Source organism: Echiichthys vipera, assembly GCF_963691815.1.
Source record: "Echiichthys vipera genome assembly, chromosome: 17".
NCBI classification, from domain to species: Eukaryota; Metazoa; Chordata; class Actinopteri; order Perciformes; family Trachinidae; genus Echiichthys; species Echiichthys vipera.
Window position 1 is genome coordinate 17,513,970 of NC_139842.1, and position 25,030 is coordinate 17,538,999.

The 25,030-nt window shown below is 41.3% G+C and overlaps 1 protein-coding gene across 1 annotated transcript; it reads left to right on the forward strand.

Moving 5' to 3' along the window:
• Positions 1–5,830: 5,830 nt before the first annotated feature.
• cntnap1 (contactin associated protein 1) lies at positions 5,831–23,454 on the forward strand. Its single transcript, XM_083931723.1, has 24 exons — positions 5,831–5,954; positions 10,164–10,265; positions 10,646–10,839; positions 11,137–11,290; positions 11,662–11,865; positions 13,021–13,205; positions 13,414–13,563; positions 13,700–13,961; positions 14,513–14,662; positions 14,748–14,922; positions 15,419–15,525; positions 15,639–15,761; positions 16,082–16,285; positions 16,381–16,537; positions 16,623–16,750; positions 16,842–17,015; positions 17,111–17,329; positions 17,441–17,680; positions 17,776–18,015; positions 18,197–18,324; positions 18,503–18,596; positions 18,731–18,961; positions 19,405–19,449; positions 23,253–23,454. Exons 1-24 carry the CDS (start codon positions 5,894–5,896, stop codon positions 23,450–23,452), a joined length of 3,927 nt encoding a protein of 1,308 aa, XP_083787849.1. The 5' UTR covers positions 5,831–5,893; the 3' UTR covers positions 23,453–23,454.
• Positions 23,455–25,030: the final 1,576 nt, after the last annotated feature.

Here is a 25,030-nt window from a genome sequence, read left to right on the forward strand (position 1 = left end):
ACTGTTGGGCCTCCCCTCCCTTAACTGGACCGATCACTGCCCTCCAGATGCCCCAACCCCCACCCGTGTGGAGTGGAGCCCAGCATGGAGAGGACAAGCCGTTCTGTTGACTTGCTGCCAAAGGTACTTTACTGGTGCTCAACTCCAAGGAACTGAGCTGAGGAGGGGAAGGACACAGTTTGAATGTCTGGCCAGATATCTCAGAGTGCATGTGTGTGTGCATAACACAGTACACTGCCGAAATGGGCCAGCAGAACTTCTAAGAAAATACTGACCTTAAGAATCATGCACTGTGTTACTGCTTTAGACCTACTTGCAAACGTGAGAAAACTCTTGTCCAAGTTAGTTTGGACAACTTCCCAGTGTGCTCTTATTACCGAATGTGAAGAGAGCCTTTCAGTTGTCGCTTTTTGAACACAAACACAGACACATTGCTGTCTATCCAGCCTGACCAGCGTCATACTTTGTCACTTGGCGTGACCCTTTTCATCCTCACTCATCATCCTCCCAGCTGCAACTGTCATTTGCTACAACCAGCAGTTTGCATCAAACAAAGCCCAAGGCAGAGCAACAAAAGAGATAGACAGTGGGCAAACAAACTGGGAGGCAGACTAAATAACTGCGGCTTGTCTGCTGCGTGAGGGAAACACAACCCAGTGGTGTGTGTGTGTAACTGGCTGTGTGTGCGTGTGCGTGTGTGTGTGTGTGTGTGTGTGTGTGCTCGTGTTGGCAGCAAACATAAGAAACAAGTGTCTCAGCTCCATGTATCCCCACTAGGTCGCAGCTGTTTTTGGTATTTAAACTTAATGCAGGTGTCAGTGCTGTTGACTTTGTGGAGCTGTCGCTGTGTGTATATCTTCTGTCTCCTCTGTGAATAAATTAGCTTTAAACATGTGTGTTAAGCGTGTGTTTATCCACCAGAGTCTGTATGGGTGTCAGTCACACGAATAGGTGTCGTGACTTGTACTTCAACACATAAGCATCACTTGTTTTAACAGAGTAAAGTGGAATCTGATGACAGAGACAATATATACAATAACTTTTCAAACTGGATGGAGGACATTGACTAAATATGCTACTGCTACATCTCTTATATAGCCTTTCAAGGCTTTACAGTGGACAAGTGCTTTTGTACAAAAGAACGAATGGCTAAAACAAAGACAGACAATAATCACGGATGGATTACTGGACCAGGAAGAGATGAAAAATGAACACAAAGACATGCAATAAGACTGTAAAGAGACCACAAAGAGACAGAATGACTACAAAGAATAACAAAGCAATCTACAGACAGACACAAAATGAGTGCAAAAAGAGGCAAAACAAGACCACAAAGACCACAAAGAGACACACAAAGACCACAAAGTGATAAAAAATGACCAAAAGACACAATATGACCACAAAGAGAAACAAATTGAGCACAAAGAGGCACAGAACAACTTTGAAGAGGCAAAAACATACAAATAAAGCTGCATTATGACTACTAAAAGACACAAAACAAAGAAAAAAGAGGCAAAAGCATCACAAAGTCTGTTTGGCTAAGATGATGGGGCCTTTTGCATGTCTGTGCCTAACGTCTCATTGTCTTTCCATGACCAAAATGCTAAAATAATAAGATTACAAGAAATTAGGTAAAACAGAGATTAAAACAGCAAAATGTGGAACATAAAAAGATCTTCAGCAGAAGTCATGTCATTTGGTTTTGAAACATTCCCATCACCGCTCTCCCGCTTAAGTGTGACGGGTGCAACAGGTTGTAGCAGCTGTCTTGGACCCACCAGTTGAGCTAACATTGGAGGGAGATCTTCAGGGGTGGGATCCCACTCTGGGCTTCCCCAGCTGGGCTTATTTTCAGCTGGGATTGGCCTTCACCAGCAGGAGGTCATACCGGTGTATGGACACCTGAGAGCAGTCTGCTTTAATAGCCCTGTTTACAGCAGCTCACCCGCCAGTATGCAGAGACATCAGGTACCCATAGGTGGTGGACAGAATAAACACCTGTTGAGTCCAACTAGAGTATACAATCTTGGTGAATTCTCCAGTTTCTGACCCACATTTTCAAACCAGCTGTAGTCAGCGTTACTCACTTCTGTTTTGTGTTTGACATTTCGGCTACAAAGAAATAAGTGCCAGCGCTCATCATACAAAACTTGAGTGATTCCTTCATCCATCTTCATGACAAGTAGCGCTCAGCCGTGATAACAGATCAGCAACACTATCTCTTGGAAACATCTGGGCGTGAATCATGGCTTGACCCCTGTTTGTGACTAGTAGTGTGTTTGTGGGTTTGGTGGTTTATGTCTATGTGTGAGAATGTCTGCGCTTCTATGTGTGTTTTGTGTGTATGCTCGTACCCTCAGCACATGTCCTATGCAGTGTACAGTGGCACCCCTATGGAAAATACACACAATATAAATGGGGGCAGACCAAAGTACAATCTGATCCCAAAAAAATCCCTGTGAGAAACAAGGCCATCACGGGTCTCCACCTGTGAGTTTGTTTGTGCATGTGTGTTTTTAACAGTTGGAGGACGGCACACAGCATGACCTTTTACTGTGTGTGTGTTAGTGTGTGTGTGTGTGTGTGTGTGTGTGTGTGTGTGTGTGTGTGTGTGTGTGTGTGTGTGTGTGTGTGTGTGTGTCTGTGTGTGTGTGTGTGTCTGTGTGCGTGTGTGTGTATTCGTGTTTCAATGAGTTTAAAGTGGAATAAAAAGAAAATGTGTGGAATGCATGTGCATATTTTTCAACTTTCTTTCGGTAACTGCTAACAAATGACTGGCATATTTTTCTGTCAGACTCATTTTATCAACCCAAAGATAATTTCCTCATTCATTTATAATTTATAGGCCTACAGGCTTAATGGATTTTGGCAGCATGAAACATAATTTAAGACCTGCAGAATAAAGTGAGTGATGAATAGATTGTAGGAGAGTTGGCCAACATCTTATCAGTCAAATGGTGCAAGCTGACATCATGTGTGAGAAACTGAGATCCAAATCTGAGCTTTATCTGACATCTAGTGGTCAGCCGTGGTTTGACTCTGAAACTGCTGCTGCTGCACATGAATGGAAGAAATTCAAATTGTGCAAAAAAAAATAAATAAATGTATCACTCAAATGATTCACATTTCCCCTTAATTACTACTTACTGAGTAAATGTACGTATGTTTCCATTCAAACTTAATTTATGGGTTTAAACAAGCAATCTAATCCTGTATTGACTGTGCTTCTATGGAAAATCCCATTTTTAAAATGTCCACCAGTAGAGGGACATACATATTTCAGTAATAAGTCATATATATAGCCTAAAGTGACAGTTGAATATAAAGTGAATACATTTGTGTTCGGCCTTATTATGCTCATTTGCAGGTTTATACTTGTGTTTTGGGTTTCTACTAGAATGTGTTTATATGATTTAATGTTTTTCTCATATCGTCTTTCTGAAGATACCTGTATTTACTCTCTGCCTGAAACGCTCCTTGATGGCGCCTGTCTCTTTAAGTCCCCCTCTTATTGGTCGGTGTTTCAGGGTCTTCTGCATCTGCGCTTGGCGTCTCTGTGCCCTCTCTGCAGCCAGGGAATGACTGTAACAGTGCTGTAGCTGCACTTTAACTATATATTATCTATGTAGCTGTGACATCACAACGTATAAGTCCTGGTGGCTCGTTTAAAGGCATCTGAATATGGGCTGTGTGCATTTCTCTGTGGATTGACAGTTTAGATACTCTCACTGTATTCATATAGCACATTGACCTGCTGCTTTATAATAATAACAATACATGGATATCTCACTTTTTTATAATATGGGACCATTAAGATATTTTCTTACACTGAAACAAGTCAGCCATCATTGTAAATACTCAGTATTATTTCATCCCATTTGGATAACTAGTCGCATAATAAAAATAAGAGGATTGTTGGACAGATTTGGTACATTTTGCAGCAAACATGGGGCCAAAATGACTTTGTGAGTGAGGGTGAGAATGTTGAAAAACATGAAGTATATTTCCCGGGAATTCTGCCTCTGGTTGTTCTTGTTAATGAGTTCATCACTTTATCTTTTGTCTTGTTTATTTCCCCACATGTGTGGTTTAACCCCAACCAGACCTAATGAGATGCTCTGATTCGGTCTCTATGGTTACTAAAAGGTCAAACATAAAAGGTCATTGGGGAAACAGATGGCAATCCAGCTTTAACACAACCCTCACATCTATAAGCTAGGTGCAGATGTGTGGGAGAGGGTGGCCATGTGTTTGTGTGTACTGTTCATGTTATTTGAAGACAACAGAACAGTGGTTATCAGAAGACGACATCTCTTGCCTCTTTCACTAATGTTGTCTAATAGTCTAACAGAGACCATTAACAAAAGAAATGAAATAATCCTTCTGCTTGCTATTTTACTTTTTACATAAAAATAGTGTATGATAACTTCCCTGCAAAACTTGGCAGTAGTGTGGACTGATTACACACTTATAACACAAAAGTATATATATGTGAAATAATATGGAATAGTCTACACTATCGAATAAGAAAGCATCTCTTATATATCACAAGAGAAATATATTGATTTTCGCTGTGATTGAGATGAATGACCTCACTGAATCATTTTTGTACCTGTCTCTTGTCAGTTAAAAAGATACTTTTGCAGTTCCTGCTGGGCCACACCTGTAGCCAGTTTCCCCTGCTGATTTGATGTACGTTACTCCCCTATTTCATTTTACGCTGTTTGCCATTGTCTTCTCTATGCAGATATAATTCTATATGGTATTTCAGGGGTGTAGCCAGCGGTAGGGAGCTTACAAACTGACAATCTGATTTGATTGAAAACACGGTAAATCCCACTCTGGCCCAGGCATTCAATCTCACATCATCACTGACACACTGCCGTCCCATAAACCCACTTCTTAATCCCAAAGCCTTTTTATTTGTAGTCAGTGTGCCACCCATTGCCACAAATCCCTTTCTGCCTCAGTCTCACCCCGCCCCCAACTCCCCCTGTGTTTGTGTGCAGTGATGAGTTTGAGTTCAGGCACAGCTGGCATTATCATCATCCTAAACTGTTCTGCTTGAACATGTTTGTGAATGCACTGGCATGAACATAGTACCTGGACAAGGTCAGACATTCAACCTGCACAACTGTGCAGCCTGCTGGTGTGCTGAGGTTGCCGTTCTGTATGGTACTGCTGATACAGGATATTAAGGACTTACATCCTATTTAGGGTTTCAAATTCAGACCTGTGTTTCTGAAGTGAATTGCTTCTTAACCATCTCCTCACTATAGAGTATTGAACTCCAGTTGGCAGCCACGAAAAGTGTGCCAAAGGACGATAAGATATGCCAGGGAAGAGGAGAAGAGTGCATTGGTCCACATCCCAGATGGAAAATTAATGTTTTTGACCAGTTCAGTTCCACCAGACGTATTTGGAGATCAAAGGCGACTTCATTCTTAATTGTTTTTGGAAGAATACATCACTCTGCGACGGACTGAAAAAGTTTTCCTTTTTTTTCCCCCTTCCTCCCTTCCAGTCTCCTCTGCAGACTCCAGCAGAAGGGACGCAACCGAATCCCAGTCCCATCTGGCCTACGAGAACTCTGCTAGTTTTCAAATATGTTGATATAGCTATATCACACAGGAGCCACGCCATTACACGACGGCCATGTGAATTAAACAATTTTAAGGATATAAAAGAAGAAGTGCGCGCTCTCGGCGAAGCGCAGCATCAGCACCAGCATCCGATGCGCGTCCCCGCCCCGGTAGAGGCTGCCCGAGATCCCGGGAAGAGGAGTTGGACCTGCGCGAGTTAAAGTTGGGCTAAAGGGGGGTGAGAGGATGCTGCAGAACAATCTACGATCTCATTAACATAGCCTGTGCGGGAAACGTGTCCTAAGTGAAGGATGACTTGCAAAATACTGAGCATATGCCTCTTATTTTTGGGTTTTCAACATTGCTCATCACGTAAGTCTTGTGAAACAGCAATTGCTCATCTATTATCGACTGCTAGAATATTAATCAAAAAGTGTATATACATGCCTTATTTGCATATTGTTTAGCGTCTGATCATATGCTTAAGAAAAAAAGTTGCAAGATAACATTCGGTTATAAGTGTGAAAATAGCACGGGAGGGCAAAATGTAGCCTGAGGTGTTCGTTGAAGGGCAGCAACACACGCTGCGACAAAATCAGACTGCCTTAAAACACAGATCATTACATTTCACTGCTTGTCTTGGCTCTTGGAATGTCTATAAAGCATTGTTTTGCGGGATCACACACAAAAAAGTGCAGAAGCAAACCGCGTCGGTCCTGCAGAAGGTGCGCATGGTTAGACCGCGCTGTCTGCATTGCAGTGCTTTCTCTCAGTCAGCACGCAAGTTTCTGCACCGTGTGGCATCAACTCTCGGCTTCTTTGCGAAAGCACGATGTTGCTCGAGAGTCTATTTTGTTTTGGATATAATAATCTCCAGATCGCTATTGGGCGTGTATGCTGTGGTTGGGTGATATTCCGCCCAGCACATTTTCAAAGTGACGGTTGAGAGAGCAGGGCACATTGTCCTGACCGGGACCAGCCCACTGCAGCACTTTTTTTTTTGGGATGCCCGTGTTGCCAGCACCTGTCCAAAAACAATCCCTGCATCCTGCACACGACGAACGCGGATTCACCTGGCAGGGGAATCATTACAGCGTCACAGCAGTCATGTTTAGTTGGACAGAGGTGCGGTTGTGTTTGGAGCTAAAAAAATTGGATTAGGGAGAAGATGCCATGCCCTTCTAACACAGCCTCTATGCATACTAATAAGCTTCATGCCTGATGTCAGTGTCAGGATGACCTCACAGGGTGTAATTAAACCCAAACAGCAAACAGTTCTGGCATGACTCATTAGTTTTTTATTTCAGTGGGAGATCAGGGAGGAGGGACACTTTATTTTGTTCTGATGTTTTAAAGACAACTGTATTGTGGTTAAACACAAGCTTAAGGTTAATGTATTGGTGTTAATGAAAGTGCATCGACTTTACATTTATATATTTTCCCCCTCTCTGATCTATTTCATTTATTGTAGAGAAATAACATTCCAGAAAAAAAAGTTTGTATATGCCATGCGGCTTCATGACTAGGCTTTAGTATGCTGGGAAGTGAATGGTGCTTTTTTAGTGTGGTGTGAAGAGAATTAAAAAGTGAATGAACAGGACAGTCTGCAATTAACTGGAAGTTTGTAAACGTCACTGGATCTACTCTGTGGAAATGCACAGTGGAAGCAGAGAGCTTTGGTGGAACTCTGCCAGATTAAAATGGAGCCTCAGATCCTATAGAGCACAGTGAACTGGCCTGGGGTGGGGCTGAGGCTCACTCAGTAAGGTGGATTTTGGAAGCAAGACGCATATGCATGAATCTCAAGTTTATGCTTTGTGCATTATGTCACAGTTAGCAGCCCAGGCCGCAAGAGAGAGGCTGTTTGGTCCATGTGAGGGGAATTGGTATCTGCAAGGATGGGCACGCTTATTTTTGTGGACAGGAAATGAAGCCGTTTGAAATCTGAATTTAGATCTGAATGGTATTCTGATGTGCTGTATGTTTTTTTTTTTAATCTCTGGCAGTATTGAGACACCACCTACTGTGATGCCTGCATGGGTATGAATGATTTATTAAAACTCCTTTAACAGAGCACGCTTTATTTTTACTACCCCCCTTATGCGTTATTGTGTTGCAGTATTCGCAGCAGTATTCTGATATATTGTTGATATATTGTTGGTGGACATCTGAATTCAGTGGACATCTGCAAACACAGGGTTTGCTGTCTGAATCCTCAGCTGTCATGCATCACAGGGTAGTAACAGGCAGAGGAGGTGCCTCTCAGCATATTGTATATAACCAGCAGTGATGGTGTGTCAGCCCAGACAGAGCAGCTTACACTTACAGCAGACTGATGATTCAGCAAGAATGGTGCTAGAGCTCCACACGGCCACACTGTTCCCCACATTCCCTCAATGATAAATAGAGACAGAGACTACTCTGTGTGGTGCAGAGAAGGGAGGAGGAGGAGGTGTGCAGGATCACAAAGAGAGGGGTGAAAACCTGGTGACTCGATGCTTTGCATAGGCTCCAGGTACACTTTAGCTACTGCATCATGACAACGCCCACTGGGGGAGAGAGAGAGAGGCAGAGAGAGTATGAGGTAATGGGACGCAGTGAGAGCAAGGATGAGTGGATGATTTTCAGAGTTGGAATCCAGATAAAAGAGAGAGAGAGGACTCTGAATAGTGAAGCATGACATCAAAAAGGTGGGGGTGTAGAGTACGTGACAGTCTTGCCATGAGGAGGAGTTGAGAGGCCTTGGTTAACCTGCTGTTGTCGGGGATAGAGCTGCTCTCCACCTTCAAAGTCGAATTCCTCTCCTCTGCTACTAATTGAGGAATTAAAACAAATCAATACACCGTTAGTAGCAAATGAGCGCTGCCTGTGAAAGCCCAGCAGCTTCTAAATATTTTTGTTAGAAGAGCCATTTAAGCAGTGGATCATTTGAAATGACTCTACCGTGTAGCGGTGGGATGCAGCAGAGATCTGCTATTGATCATCTGCATGCCAGCAGGGGATTCTGTACGGCATGGATGGTGAGAAAGCATCTTAGGAAGGCACAAAGAGGCAGAAAGTCAAGGTCACATTTCACTTGCTCAGCACATTTCCTCCAACTGAATGTGCAGCGTGTCCTTGCACGAAAGGTGACAGAACTCACGCTCCTGTGACTAACTCATTCTTACCACACGAGGCAGAAAATGGTGTATCCTTGCTGTATAATGGCTCACGGATGTTTCATGTGTTATTTAAGGTAATGTAAGGCATTGGATGAAAGCTCTTCACTCCCTCATTTATACAGGATGTGCTGTGATCACTCAGCCTTCTTCTCCTTGACTGTTATTGCAAATGTGGGTCTGTTCAGCATCCCTTTCTTATCTTGCTCCATCTGCAGCCCACATACTTATTCTGTTTCTGGCCACTTTGTAATGCCTTTTGCTCCTGTGCTCCATGACCTCAGTGATTGTAAGAACAGGAATTACACTGCCAGGACGCCTGATTACTAGTCAACAAATCCTAAAGCGTAGAAAGAATTACACTGATAGGGAGGAAAAGAAGGTAAGATTTGAGTTGCTTTTATTTACCTTATTTACATTTTAGTTGTTACTGTGCACACTTAGATTAAAACTAATTCCTTTGCATCTACATTCAATCTATATTAAATCTTTTGGGAGTGTTAAAGAGCATACTGTGGCACTTAAAATAGGCCAGTGTTTCTCTTCCAGCTCGAGGTGAGGGCATGGCGCATTTATCCTCGGCAGTGACACAAGCAAGATTAGGTAGAATTATGGTTAGTTTTAATAGCCGTAGGCTGGGGAGCGAGCCTGAGCAGATGGGTGATGGTCCTATCAGTCTCATAACCACATGCAGAATAGCAACTCAACATGACAAAGCGACAGTTTACCTTTGACTTTCCTGCCCATGAAACTGCATGTACTTTTTCAACAAATGACACAGAAATATACAGACATGTAGCTAATGACAGGTCACCCATAAAGACATTTATGTGACGCAGCAACATTAATCTGCCTCTGCAACACCGAACAACACAAGACCAGGCCCCTTTTGAAATAGGAAGGGGGTGTTCTGTGACCGGCATGACATACACATTCATTTATCTCGGAGATAGCATGCATAATCTGTAGCTGTCAGTCTCATATGACACCGCTCGTCACACCCAACCTGTAAAGGAATGAGCATGCAAAGATGATGCACTCTCACAGTAGATGTTAGGACATTTAGTGACATTAATAAGACTTGATCCACCACTTAATAAGGAGGCAATTTAGGGTCTGTGCTTTACTGTGGGATCTGTGACCTCACTATCTGTATACGTTTACCTGCAGAAAGACTAAATGTCTTTGTGCTACACTTTGAATTTAATTGGATTGATCTGGCCAAATTTGTATATAATGTCTAATGGAGCATGCACAAGCCTCTAATTAAACTCCAAATGGCCTGCTCTTATCGAGCTGTGCAGCTGTGCCAGCCTTTGTTGCCCAGAACTGTATCATTTTGAAAGCGATGTGTGAAAACTGCATTATGAGAAGTCCTTTCTAACAATTTCTGACCTTGGTGTCTTTCTGGTTGTTATTGCAGGAGAATGCGTTGATCCGCTGATCTCTGGGCTCTATGCCTCGTCCTTTCTGGCCTCCTCCAGATATAACTTTCTTTACTCTGCCAATTTTGCCAAATTGTACGGTAAGTTCCTAATTTTGAGTGTTGTTGAGTTCATCCATGATTTCACACCATTCGCCTCAGAGACCAGCAGATGATTCAACTCATCATATTAATGTTATTAGTTACACCAGCGTTTTACGAAAAGTCAAAATGGCCATCGTGACAAATGATTATTCTCAGTGTAGCAAAAAACTAAATACTAAAGGCATATCCAATCCTAGACGAAACATTACGGTAGATGAACTTTGCCACTCATTAAGAGTTCTCTAACCCAAATTTGATTAAAATGGCCGCCATGACTTACAAGTTCAGTTGATGTCACAATTGCTTTGGTCATGATTTCATCCTAGTCAACTGTATCTGTCATAATCCAGTCCAATTCTCCTTTTTCTCCCCCTCAGGCAGTAGTGGCTGGTCCCCATCCCCCAGGGACAGACAGCCATGGCTGCAGGTAGACCTGGGCAGGAAGTATCGACTGGTGGCCATCGCCACCCAGGGGACCTTCAACTCATATGACTGGATCACCAAGTACACCCTGCTTTATGGAGACCGACCGGACTCCTGGACGCCGTACATCATGAATGGAGGAAACTCTGTAGGTGTCACTGAGCCAGGGTGGTTGGGGTGGGATGAGGGCCATAAAAAAGGGATGAGGCGAGGATTAACTAGTCAAATGTAATCTTTACAGCCTTTTCTCCAAGAAGTGGGTGTTCTATAAAATTCATTGTCACTGGCACTGAAACAAAGACACCACAGCATATTATCCCTCTCTCCCAACACTGACAAAGCTAATCTCATCATCAGTTCGTCTCCAGTCCCTTTATAAGGCGGTAACACCATTGCAGTGACTCAATAACTCTCCCCCCCATTTCCCTCTCTCATCTGTTTGCAGACGATGCCTGCGAACTGGAATTATTATCAGATAAAGAGGAATGTCTTCCATTACGCCTTTACTGCTAAACACATACGTCTGCTGCCTCTGGCGTGGAACACAGAGAATGGAGGGAAGATCGGAGTGAGGCTGGAGCTGTATGGCTGCCCTTATGGTAAAAATGACTGATGGGACGCTACCCAGGGATTTACTGTCTCTGATTCCCATCCAGGAACATTCTACAAATCTATAATCCCAGTGCTTAGTTGTATTTGATAATATGCCACATAATCTGAGTGCCAAATTTGCTACAATACTGTATGTTCCTAGTAATAAATGACTAAGCTCAGTGATATTACCTGATTTATACTCATCAAACTCTAGCTAAATGCAAACACATCTGATGAGCTCTTAGAAATGTGCCATGTAGCATTTACCCTGATAATCTTTATAACCACAAGAAAAGGCAACATAAGACTTTAGCCTAATACGCATGTCACATCCTTTGTAGTGATTTTGGAAACATTAAATCAATTTTGTCTGCAGATTCCTATGTACTACAGTACAACGGAGATGACTCAGTGGTCTACATGTACCCAGAAAAGAGGTCCCGTACACTACAAGACCATATCGCCATAAACTTCAAGACTCTGGAGCAGGATGGTCTGCTTTTACACAGTGAGGGGATTCAAGGAGACCTCTTCACCCTGGAGCTGAAGAGAGGCCGTCTTTACCTGCACATCAGCCTAGGTAAAGCCTGAGGGGGGTTTTCACATTTAATCTTTATAGTTATGCCCACATGAGCACCCCATAAAAGTGAAGGGATCTTGTTGTTGAAAATAGAAAATATTGCCATATGTGATAAAAGTCCCAATCCCAATGCCCACACTTCATCCGTGAGGACTTAGGTCTGTCAAATCGCAGACATTTTGAGTCCTTTACTTTCTTGAAATGTATTTCTGCAGACTTTGCCTGAGGGAATTACCCACAATAATTTAATTCATCACACTTGCCCTGGTGCCCCCTCTGATGTAGAGATGGAGATAGCCACAGAGATGGCCTTGCTTGTTCACTGCTCGGTATTGTAGCCATAGATCATAGCTGATAGTCATCTTCCTCACCTTTTCATCTGTGTTTACTCCGTTTACATTTGAAAACCTTGAAGGGCCAGGTTAGTAGAGGGGACTTGTGAGTTGATTTCCTTATCCTTATGAACGACTCGTTGTCATGAGATGAGATGATCTTAATAGCTGGAGCTAATCTTTTCCACCTTTTCTTCTGTGTTTCCTCTGATGTTTACATTTGAAAACAATAACCGGCTGGGCTAGCATTCGGCAAGAGACTGACATGTTGATTTCCCTATCTTCATAACCCTCCAACATCAACCAAGAAAAGCACAACTATTTGTAAAAATAGACATACGGGCTAAATTTGCATAAAGGCAGCTGGAGAGAGGGTTTCCAGGAACAACAAAGAAATGATAAACAAACATGGGAGAAGCAACTAATTAATGGCACTGTTTTGACAAAAAGGAGTAAACTGATTATTTGGCATTAGCCTTGCTCTCGTCCACTCTGTAAGGCTTGTAAGACGTTCAAATTAGACAAGCAGTCGGCCATGAATGGAGTAAAAAACCCAAAAATAAATTGTCCAAAACCAACTAACATCTTTTGGCTAAGTGTTGTCCCATTCATATTCATACCATTTTGTGGCCTTGCAGCCTCTTACACTCAAGCACTTACCAGGTGATGTCAATTAAGTACCCGAGGGACACTGGGATTGGGCGAGAGACATCCATCTCAGAGAGGATTCTTGTATGGTTCAACCTTTTCTCTCAGTTTTACAGCTTATTTGAACATTTCTTTTTATGTTTACTTCCCCCTGTTCTTGCCCTCTGTTTTTCAGGAAGCAGCGTAATACACAAAGTTGATGGTCGAACCACATTGACTGCTGGCAGCCTTCTCGATAATCTACACTGGCACTATGTCACCATCAAGCGCTATGGTCGTCAGGTGAACTTCACTGTGGACAGTCACACAGTCACAGCCGTCTGTAAAGGAGAGTTTACACACCTGGATCTAGATACCCAGGTACAATGATCAATGAGCTGTATTCTTAATATATTTACAGAATGCTTCTTTGGAAGATACTTGCAAATTTTAACTACAACGAAGGCAGCTTATAAACTCCTTTGTTCAAATATTCATTACAAGCCAGTTAATGAGATTTTTGAATGAATTTATGGATCAATATTCTGGTTAATGATGATGACTGAGTGTCTTAAAACCTTTTTCCTAGTTATATGTAGGAGGAGTCATAGAGAAAAATTTGCCCCACCTGCCCACTACACCAAATTTCCGGGGCTGCCTGGAGAACGTCTTCATCAATGATGTCAACATCATCAACAAGGCTCAGAGAGAAGAACCTGACATCCGAATCCCACGAAAGGTAGGGCTTTGTTCAAACCACTATGCATGGTACTGTCAGTGTTTCTCATGATTGCAATTAATTAGAATCAAACGACATTACTTTATCAGTTCCATGCTCACAACACAATAACACAATTTCTCTTTCTTCCCCTCAGAAAAAGATGCATTATGCTTGCAGGGACATTCTGCTCAAACCAATGACTTTTGCTGGGCCCAACAACTACCTGCAGGTCCCTGGCTTCTTCAGGAGGCCTCGTATGTTTGTGAAGTTTAAGTTCCGCTCATGGGACTACACAGGCCTACTAATGTTCACGCGATTTGCTGATGACCTGGGTGCCCTTGAACTGGGCCTAAGTGAGGGACAGATCAATGTCACTATATTCCAGCCTGGGAAGAAGAAACTCCAGTTTGCTGCAGGTGGGTTTATGCAAATTTTGGCTTTGTCATATACAACAGAAAGTATTCAATTTAAATTTTTTTTTAAAGATTCTAGCTGATTTGATAACCCTGTAAACTAGGGTAACTATTTATCCAGACAGGCTAACGCATGCAGCATATGTTAGAGCAGATAAGCAAACTGTTCAGTCATTACTTACACTTGCAATTTTTGTCATTTTTGGTTTTACGCAGTCTAAAAATGACACCGACCTACAAACTCTTTAGATACCCAATAGCCTAAAGCTACAGAATAACCTGCCATGCCTACTTATGGTTGCTAAGCTATGATTGGACTATCCCTGTTTGGAGGCAGAGTTTAGCTGACAGCTATGCATTTATACAGCACTTTTATCCAAAGCACTTCACAGGCTCAAGAATAAACTGACTGACTGACTGAATGACTGACTGACTGTTTCATTTTTGCCTCTTATTAACACATTCACACACCGATGGCAGCAGGCTATCATGCAAGCTGTAGGCAATGATGATTTATTGAAACATATCATGACAGGCATTTCTCCAATCTCTAGGCTACAGGCTAAATGATGGTTACTGGCATACAGTGGATTTGGCAGCCAGAGACAACCTACTGACCCTCACAATTGATGAGGAGGAGGGCTCTCCACTAAAGATCACCAACCCTTTCACAATTCGAACAGGAGACCGCTACTTTTTTGGAGGTCAGACTTAAAACAATTGTTGATAACTCCTGAAAACTGGCAAATCTGTACTGTCCAATTCATACATTCTCTTTCCTGCACTCAGGTTGTCCGCAAACCAATAACACGATAAGGAAGTGTGAGACGAAGCTGAACCGCTTCCATGGTTGCATGCAGCATATCTTCATAGACAATGAACAACTTGATATCGACATTATTCTGCAACGACAGTGGGGCCGATATGCTGAGCTGTTGTTGGGCACCTGTGGCATCACAGACAGGTAGTAGGAAATATCACTTAATTTACAATATAGAGAATAAAGCATCTCATTTCATTAATAGCAGGCAAATTGCATAAGGAGACAGACATATCACTGCAAAATTATCTTCTCTTGTCATTTGAGGCGTATAAATACCCTTTATATACTACCAGCCTATAAAAATACACACATTCCTATAATGATTAATTATAGGAATTATCGTCTACATTTATTTTATGGTGTCGTCAAAATAATGTGATCTCATTCAAGGCATTTGTGAAGCGTTGCTCTGAATTGTAAGTGTTTGCAGTGATACATCACTTATTTTTAACTGATGCCATTCATCACCTCACGGTAAGCTTCACCTCATAAAACCTTATCTGAAGGCTCCTCAACAAGAAGCAACTAACAGAGAAAATACAGAATGTGGAAATGAAAGAACGAAAATGGCACACTTATGTAAGTCACACTTTTGTAACATCAACATACTCAGGATAAGTGTATCTTTGGTTTACAGATGTAGTCCAAATCCATGTGAACATGAAGGCAGATGCATCCAGTCCTGGGATGACTTTATCTGTCTGTGTGAGAACACAGGCTACAAAGGAGAAGTGTGTCACATGTGTAAGTGCTGGCCTGCTCTAATAAGGTTTTTTGTTTTTTACAGTTGATCACACTTGGCCCATACCATATTTCTTCCTAATAATAACAAATTGATCATCTCGCTTCTCGAACAGCCGTTTATAAGGAGTCGTGCGAGGCCTACCGACTCAGTGGGAAGTATTGGTCTGGAAATTACACCATCGATCCTGATCTCAGTGGACCGCTGAAACCATTTGAGGTGTACTGCAAAATGAAGTGTAAGTAAGCACTGTCACTAATAGAATACGGCTTCATCAGCACTGTGTTCTGTGTTTGCTGGATCCTCTGTGTTGAGACAGTTGGAGAGTCAGGTTATCGTGTTCCTTTAATGAAAAATGTGTACTAACATTTTAATGGGAAATTAAAAGAGTTTATTAAACAAGAAAGGTCCATTTGGCTCTGTGTGTGTCGGAGAAGTGTGCATTCTCTATTTCTGAGGTTTCTATTCATATTATTTGGGATCAGACTTTTAGCTTTTCTTACATAAATGTTCCCTCCATTAACATTTAATCACTATAACCTATATCTGTCTTCATAGCATATAAAGCGTGGACAGTGATTCTAAATGACCGTGTGGATGGTACCAAAGTGACTGGGAGTTCAATGGACCGGCCATATATAGGAGATGTCAACTACTGGAATGCTTCCTGGGATGAGGTCACTGCTCTAGCCAACACCTCCATGTACTGTGAGCAGTGGATCGATTACTCCTGCTACAAGTCCCGTCTCCTCAACACCCCCAGTGAGTGGGATTAGGCAGTTTACAAATTTGGTAGTGTACTCATGGAAAACAAGAAAGATTATAAGCTAACACATAATTTTTCTTTTTCAAAATAGATGGAAGACCTTTTGGTTATTGGATTGGTCGTAACAATGAGAGTCACTATTACTGGGGTGGAACATTCAGAGAGGTCAAAATGTGTGGCTGCGCTATCAACCAAACCTGCACCGATCCCAAGTTTCAGTGCAACTGTGATGCTGACTATAGACAATGGTGAGGGAGAGACACATTGTGCAGGTTTAGATAGTATCCCTGACGCTGATGATGAAGTCTTAACATCCCCAATGTGGCTCTCCAGGTACTCAGATAAAGGCTACTTGGACTTTCGAGACCATCTGCCTGTGAGGAAGGTGGTAGTTGGGGACACCAACAGGACCAACTCAGAAGCACAGTTCACCGTCGGGCCCCTCCGCTGCCATGGCGACAGTGAGTTTAAAAATTAAGGGTTGCGCTCACACAGTGATGTTCTGCTGAGGAGTTGAGAGTTTTTACATACATATTTTAATGTTTTCCAAAGGAAACATCTGGAACACCATTGCCTTCACCAAGCCCACCTACATAACCTTCCCGACCTTCAGGCCTGGCTCCAGCGCCGACATCTCCTTCCACTTCAAAACCTATCGTGACCATGGCGTCTTCTTGGAGAACTCTGATGACCAACTTCGAAACTTCATACGGATAGAGCTGAATAGTGAGTTGACTCGTCTGCTAGCAGGGAGCTATTTAATAAGAATAATTACTGCAAGTACTTTATTTTTCCTTTCTATGTCTTCTTTTCTCTTCCAGCCACCCATAACCTTGCGTTTATATTTATGGTTGGTGATGGCATCATTAATGTGACTCTACACTCCCCTGTGCCACTCAATGACAATGAGTGGCACTTTGTTCAGGCCGAGCTTAATGTGAAGCTGGCCCGGATCAAGGTTGATTATCAACCTTGGGCTGTCAGGCGTTTTCCAGGTCAGACTTTCGTCACCATGAAGTTTACTCATCCTGTCCTAGTAGGTAGGTTGCTTGAGGTGTACTTTGAAATTTACGTACCATGCACTTAATGTATCCTCATCTTAACTTGGAATAAAGATGAATTACCACTGATAAAAGTATTCTTTGTATTAGGTGCAGCCAACCGCACCCTGCGACCTTTCTTAGGGTGCCTTAGAGGGTTGCGGATGAACGGTGTTCCTCTTGATCTCGAAGGGAAAGTAAATGAAGAACAGGGTATAAGGAGGAACTGTACTGGACAGTGTCTCAATGCTACCATACCATGCCGAAACGACGGCCAGTGTATTGAAGGCTATGCTTCCTACACTTGTGACTGTAACAACACAGCTTTTGATGGTTTCTACTGCCATAAAGGTGAGTTTGCTTGAGCCCTGACAAAACCTTCACATAGCAACTGACATCATCTGCAGCAACACCAGATATCTAATTCTATAATGATCTTTTCTAAGACATTGGAGCCTACTTTGAGATTGGCTCGTGGCTGAGATACAACATACGGAAGAAGCCGATATCCGACGAAGCAGCATGGGCCAACTGGATCGACCCGCACTATGACAACTTCAGCCTCGGCTACAATGACACAGCGGATGACATAGAGTTCAGTTTCAGCACCGTTCACACACCAGCTGTGTTGCTTTACATCAGCTCCTTTGTCCAGGACTACATTGCTGTAATCCTCAAAACTGACGGTAGGAGAAGCTCCGAAACAATTTGCCTGAGGGTGCAGAAGCTTGAATTTTTGGAGTAGGGTAGAAGATTTATTTCATTCAAAGACTCACAAAAACTGTGTGTTCCAGTCATTTATGTAAAGCAGTTATTCATCAAAACAGAATATGCGATTGATGTCTTTTGTTTCTTTTTTCCCTATAGGTAGTGTAGATCTGAGGTATAAGCTGGGGCTCATAACACACAAGTACCAGCTGACTCACCGAAACCTGGCAGATGGATACCCCCACTATGTCAACATAACCAGACACAACAGAACCATCAAAACACAGGTTAGTGTTGCCACTGCTGTCAATGTGTTAACTCTGATCTAATATTATTTTCAATGAAATATTGTATTATGTCAAACAAATCATCAAATGCTGTGCATCCACCATAGCTTAGCATCAAGACTGGAAACGGGGGGAAAGCTACAATGGCCCTAAAGGTATTTATTTATTTTGCCCACAGGTGGATTACATGGAGCCCATAGTGGAAAAGATAACCTTAGTAGAGGACGCCAGGTTTGACTCTCCAAAGTCTATGTTCATGGGCAGAGTGATGGGTAAATATCTAATTTACCACTCGTTGATGAGAACCCATAGCCTAATGTTTCATCTTGCTGCTGGTTTTATTAATACATTCATTATTTAAGCAGGAACCTCGTTGATGTGTTGATGTTTCCCTCTACTCTCTCAGAGGTCGGTGACATTGACTATGAGATCCAAAGGCATAATGCCCCAGGCTTCATAGGCTGCATATCTGGGGTGAGATACAATGTCTACGCCCCTTTAAAGGCCTTCTTCCGTCCAAATGAAACAGACCCCCCGGTAACGACACAAGGCTACGTCTCGGAGTCCAACTGCGGCGCCTTCCCTCCTATCCTGGGTTATGTACCATGGGAGGCAGACCCCTGGTTTACCACCATTGGTGAGCTAATATGTCCCATTAGGGCTGTAACTAAAGATTATTTCCATTGTCGATTAATCTGTTGATTATTTTCTAAATTAATCAATTAGTTGTTTGGTCTATAAAATTCTAGAAAATGGTGATAAAGAAATCAGTGATTCCCAAAGCCCAAGATGACGTCCTCAAATGTCTTGTTTTGTCCACAACTCAAATGTATTCAGTTTATTGTCATAGAGGAGGAAATAAACCAGAAAATATTCACACCTTAGAAGCTGGAATCAGAGCATTTTGACTTTATTTGCTTAGAAAACGACTCAAACCGATCTCAAACCAATATCAAAATACTTGGTGATTCATTTGATAGTTGACAACTAATCAATTAATTAGTTAATCTTTGTAGTTCTATGTCTAAAAATAATATTATTTTGTGTTCATCCTCTTATTTGTTTACCTCTCCCTTTCAGAGTATTTCTATATCCATGATGACCTAGGCTTGTTTTGGATAACAGGTAAGATTATTTTTTTACCATTCTTTAATGCTCTTATTAGACATTTCATATATAAACAAATACTGTATATCTACCTTGGTTCTGGATTACTACATTATAAAATAAGAAGATGGTTTATTCAGTCAGTTTAGATGCCTCCCTTCTCTCCCTCGTTTGTGTTTTACTCACTATTCCCCTCCTGCCCCAGACGACAAAATCAGCTGTCTGGAATTCTCTTTCCTTTTTTCCTTAAATCCTCTAATCCTAAATTAGAGCAGCGTTGTCGGGTTCTTATGAGGGTTTCTGAGTCTTCATTCAAGTAGTTGACCGCAGAAAAAATAACATACTTATTGAAAAATAGACAGCCAGACTTTCCTAATGCATTATCATCATACTGCAGATTATATTTGATTCCAATTAGTTGAAGTCAGATCATCTTTTTAATCTACTAGTATTTGAACGAAATTAATTTAAGTAAAATAGACCCATTTGTCTTTGCAAGAGATTGATATAATATAAATTAGTATTTTAAATGACCAGTCACTTTTGTCTGTTGCATACGTAGGTACATACATTTGTATATAATACTTAAATAGATAGTTTACAATGAGTACGATAACAACAACTAAAAGTACATTTAGCATTAATTCCATCACCACCACAATAGTAAAGTCTCATTTAGAACAATCACGTAAAAGCAACAGGCAACGAAAAATAAAGATATTATGAACTAAAGAGAGGCAGTTAAAATAGAGTAAAACATAATTATGTGACACTACAATACATTAGAATACACATTGATATGTAATTAGATTTAAGGAAGTCTTTGCTATGAGACAGTTAGTAAATGTATCATCACAGATATTACTGTATGTTATTTCATTTTGATGAAATTAATTAATTTGATATGAAACAAAGGAATGACCACATCAAAAATAACACATGCATTATATCTGTTAACATAGAAATGAGTACATTAGGCCAAAAGTATGAAATTGAGGCTGAAATATGACAAATGTGTTTTCAGTATATCTATGAATTTCTGAAAACATCCATATATAATATACTTCTTCCTCTGTTCAATCCCCATGATATATCGCTGCACCTTATTACAAGGGGAGCAGCGAGACTGCAGCACAATATTACAGATGACGGAGAAAATTAGAGCAGGTCTCCCTGATGAGCAGCAAAGGCTGGAGTCTCAGGATTAAACTGTAGCACAGAGGCTCTTTGCTACATCCCTGTCTGAGACCTTTACCAGATCAGCTATATTTAGTCTGCATGGGCCCAGCTTACTGTTCATCATTGATAGATGCTTGAGCTTAATAGATCATTCAGATTCAGAGGTATTATGCTAATGTAGGACATCAGCATGTCATTAAAGACTTTCAATCATCCCAACAATCGCATCCACCCAGAACCCCACCGCACCCCTCCGGTTATCAGAGATTATCCCTGTTTAATACTCTGCTCAGGTCAAAGTGGTTATGACTGAGAAATTACAGTTATTGTTTGAAATGTAGTTGGTAAAACAAAACTTTGATACTGAATACATATATTTTCCCTTCATATGTCCTGTGACAATATCATTTTAAATACAGTTTTTGCTTCTTTGCTGCTCTAAGCGCTGTGTTGGGTCTTTTCAACAGCATGGGTTTATTCTCTGTAGGCCTATCCGTTTATAGAGGGTATGACCCTGGGGCCTGAGGCCTTTCCCAGCATGCTTTGGCAGTAAAGGCTGGGAGACACTGTGGACATTTCGCCAGTCCTTTACACAGTGAACACACTGAGCGACTAACAAACACACCTACAGGCAACTGAATGTCTCCAGTTCGGCTGACCTGCATGTCTTTGGAGTGTGACAGGAAACCCAAGCAAGCGCAGGGGGAAATTTCACTCAGAAAGGAAGGGGGCGGAGGTCTGATCCTTTAGTTGTGCACAGTTTGAACCAACAATAATTCACTTTTCACAGGCATCTGGTCTGTGAATACTCAGTCACAATCTTAAAAAACAAGATACCCCATTACAAATCTAGGACTCATTTTGGAAGCTGACTATACATTTACCATTCATATTAGTTGCATCTGAGAATGATCTCTATGATCAGTCTTTTGTCATGAGTAGACTGGATTACTGCAATTCTTTCTTCATAGAACTCCTAGCTGAAACCTCTCAGACCGCAGCTAATTCAAAATCCAGTGGCATGGCTACTAACCAGTCTTCAGAAATCTCCACTGGCTGCCTAAGAGCCTCCTCCTGGTGCATAAGACCTTGCTCCACAATCAGATAGAGCTCTCAATTTACAAACCCAGCAGAACTCTCAGGTTGCAAAGACAACAAACTCCTTTTTATTCTAAATGTGGTGAGATTGCATTCAGTATATATAAACAACAAATATGGAATAGCTAAAAGTAAACTTGAACTAAAATAATAGAAAGAAAATGAATAAACTAACATGTCCCCGATTGCAAAAAGATTTCCATGTCTATTATTTGCAATATAAATACTGTGAAAGTATCAAAAATGCTCAATCAACAGAATAATGCACACAGCCTGTATTCAGAAACGTGTCCTTTAAAGGAGCCGTCAGGACTTCTGTATGGTTGTGATGTCACAACTATACTATATTTCATTAGAAAATGCAGTTGCAACAGTGCTGTTACAGTCATTCCCCAGCTGCTATGATGGTGCAGAAATGCTGAGAGTGCAGATGCGGAAGATACCGATTTTTTAGGAAGGAGCTTGAAGCTAATACTGAGCGTTTCATACACAGGGCTAATACATGAAGGCTATATTCAGACAGACAGTATGACATGTTTTGCTGTTGAAAATGAAAGCATGTAAACATGTTCTAATAGAATACAAATATGAGCCTGTAAATTAGCATTATATGTCCCCTATATAAAAAAGAACAAAGGAAGTGATAGTAGGTTAGTGGTTGTCTGTTCAATGACAGGTGACTTTTGGGATGTAAAGTGCATAGACAAACTAAATACAAAGCACATAGCACCAAGAATGCTGCAGAAATACACATTGTAGAGTTTAGTCACAGTAGACATTGCTCTGTGTGCAGTTTGGACTGACTACCTAACCTCACTTGGATGTAAAAGGAGGGTGGTCCTGGCACTGGAGTTATCTTATTGTCATTAAGAATAGGAAATTCAATTTTTTTGTCTCTCCACACCACCCACTTGCAAGTGTGAAAAACAATAACACAGTGGCACAGCTAGCTTACTGACCAGTAGCCTGCAGCACTTTTATTGGCACCATCAAAAGAGCATCTAGCTGGAGTCTGAGATGAGAAACAACAGAACTGTTAAATCCTCCTGCTTCACTGGTGACGCTTGCCTTCCTGAGGAATGTACACAAAAGCATGTGGTGCATTCAGGTGCACCTTATAAACTCTGAGAAAAGCAAACAGTTGGCTCTTCTTTTTGTGGTTTTACAGTTTATTCCAAATTGAGTGGTGAATGAAATTGTTATAAATTAATTAAATTTGAGTATATAGACAGAAAATACTGCAGTTGTGTCACACTTGAGACCATGTATCGTGTCTTTTTAAAGAAGAATTTGAAAAAGCAAATGACAGTAAGATCTGTTGATCTTTATGAATCATAGTCTAATGCATGCTGCTAAGGGAAAAAAAGTGTTTAAATGGAACATTGAATCGAACCCACTGACACCCGTAATTCACACAGGCCAACAGTTGGCTGAAGCATTAAAAATTCAGTCAGACAGTGCCTGCTCCTTCTCTGTATTTCTAGAAGCACCTCTTCCCTCATTGTGTTGCAAATTACTCTGACTGTGCTATTTTTATCCTTTAGTCATTGTCATCCTGGCACTGCTGCTGCTCTTTGGGGGCCTGTACAGCATTTACGTCTATGCGTATCAGCAGAAGGGCAGCTACCGCACCAATGAACCCAAGAACCTGGAGTCGCCCAGCAGCGCCAGGCCGCTGACCGAGACGCTGAGGAGAGAAAAAAAGAACCTCCCGGAAATTGAAGAGGAATTCAGGAGTGACTAGACTCACAGGACATTTGGGACAGTAGGCGGGGTTTGACTATGGGTTGGGTAGAGGGAAATAGTACTTACAACAACCACAGATACCTGTATTAAGTTTTCTAATTATTTTGTTCAGCTTTTTTTATATTTTGGTTTGTGTTCCTAGGTTGAGTGGGATCAGATGTCTGGTGCTCGTACATATTTTGGTAAAGGGTTCAAAGTTCACATCAAGCCCCATGTTGCGTGAGTAGCCAACAAGTCTCACACTGTATTGCAGGGTGAAATACTGAAGTGCCTCATGTGAGCAAGCTTGATCTGAAGGAACACTATAGCTTATTCTGATAGGGTTTAGATTAGACACTGTGGGATCAGGATTTTAAGGGATGTTTAGGAACAGCTGGAACATCAGTTACATGTATTCTGATCCTTTTAAGGATTGATTTTTTTTTCTGAGCCATTTTTGAGACCGATTAAAGCCACCATATATCTTACTGTATAGATGTATTGCCATCTAAGATATACCTTTTGATGACAATCTCTCATGAAGCCATTTTTAACATCATAGCTTATAATCCGTCTTGGGTTTGAGCAGTGATCACATCTGAGAACTAGTGAATTAAACGAGTGCTAACAGAAATCCAGATCACCCAAACAAAACTTGTGTTCATGATTAAAAACACACAACCGAAGAGAGAACACACTGACAAGCATGGAGCTTTGAGATGTTAAGCTTTGAGATGATACATATAAAGATTGTAAAAGGTATATACGCTTCTATTTGTTGTATTGCAGCCTATAACAGTGCATTACCTATACAGAATGGCACGTGTAAGTGGTTCAGAATTGCCATATAGTGTCAGTAGATAGCAGCTTTGCCGATCACAATATGCTCAAGATTCCTAAACACATTGTCAACTATGGGGCTTTGGAAAGGAGAGTGGGATGATATGAAGATTTTTTTCTCTGGGTGTGAGAGCAAACAGGCTGTTGGCGCAGAATCCAAACAAAAGTGGTGTTGATCACTAGGGACAGGTTGACCTAAATATCCAAATTCTCATTCCTTCTGTCTTACTTCTGACTGCTTATATTATGGTCAAGCTGCCAATAGCTCGGTGCTACAGATAGTTTGAATCGGCAGACATCTCTAACAACACTATCACAAAACAATCAGTCTTCTCACCTTCCTTAACACTTTACAATAAATCAACGTTTGAGTAGTTACCAGGGAACGAATGTAGAACCATCTGCTTGTGAACCATTAGTTATGAGCTTCTCCTACTCAAACTTCATAAAGTAGCTAATGAGTAGTCAATGATTCGTTAATTGAGACGTAATAGTAGATAATGATGAGTTACTAGAGAAGAGACTTGGAGATCCTATATTGAGGATTAATGAATGATTAGTTCATGAATATCTTTAAATCGATCCTACTGACCACCTCTTCATGATTCGTTTCTGATTAACTAGTAACAACTCATTAATTACTAATTACTTAAACATTAGTTACTGTTTTTGTACTTAATTATCAAGTTGTTCCTCATTTGTTCCTCACTCGTTTCTTAATGAACTAATCATCAGCTACTCTGTGAAATTCGATTAG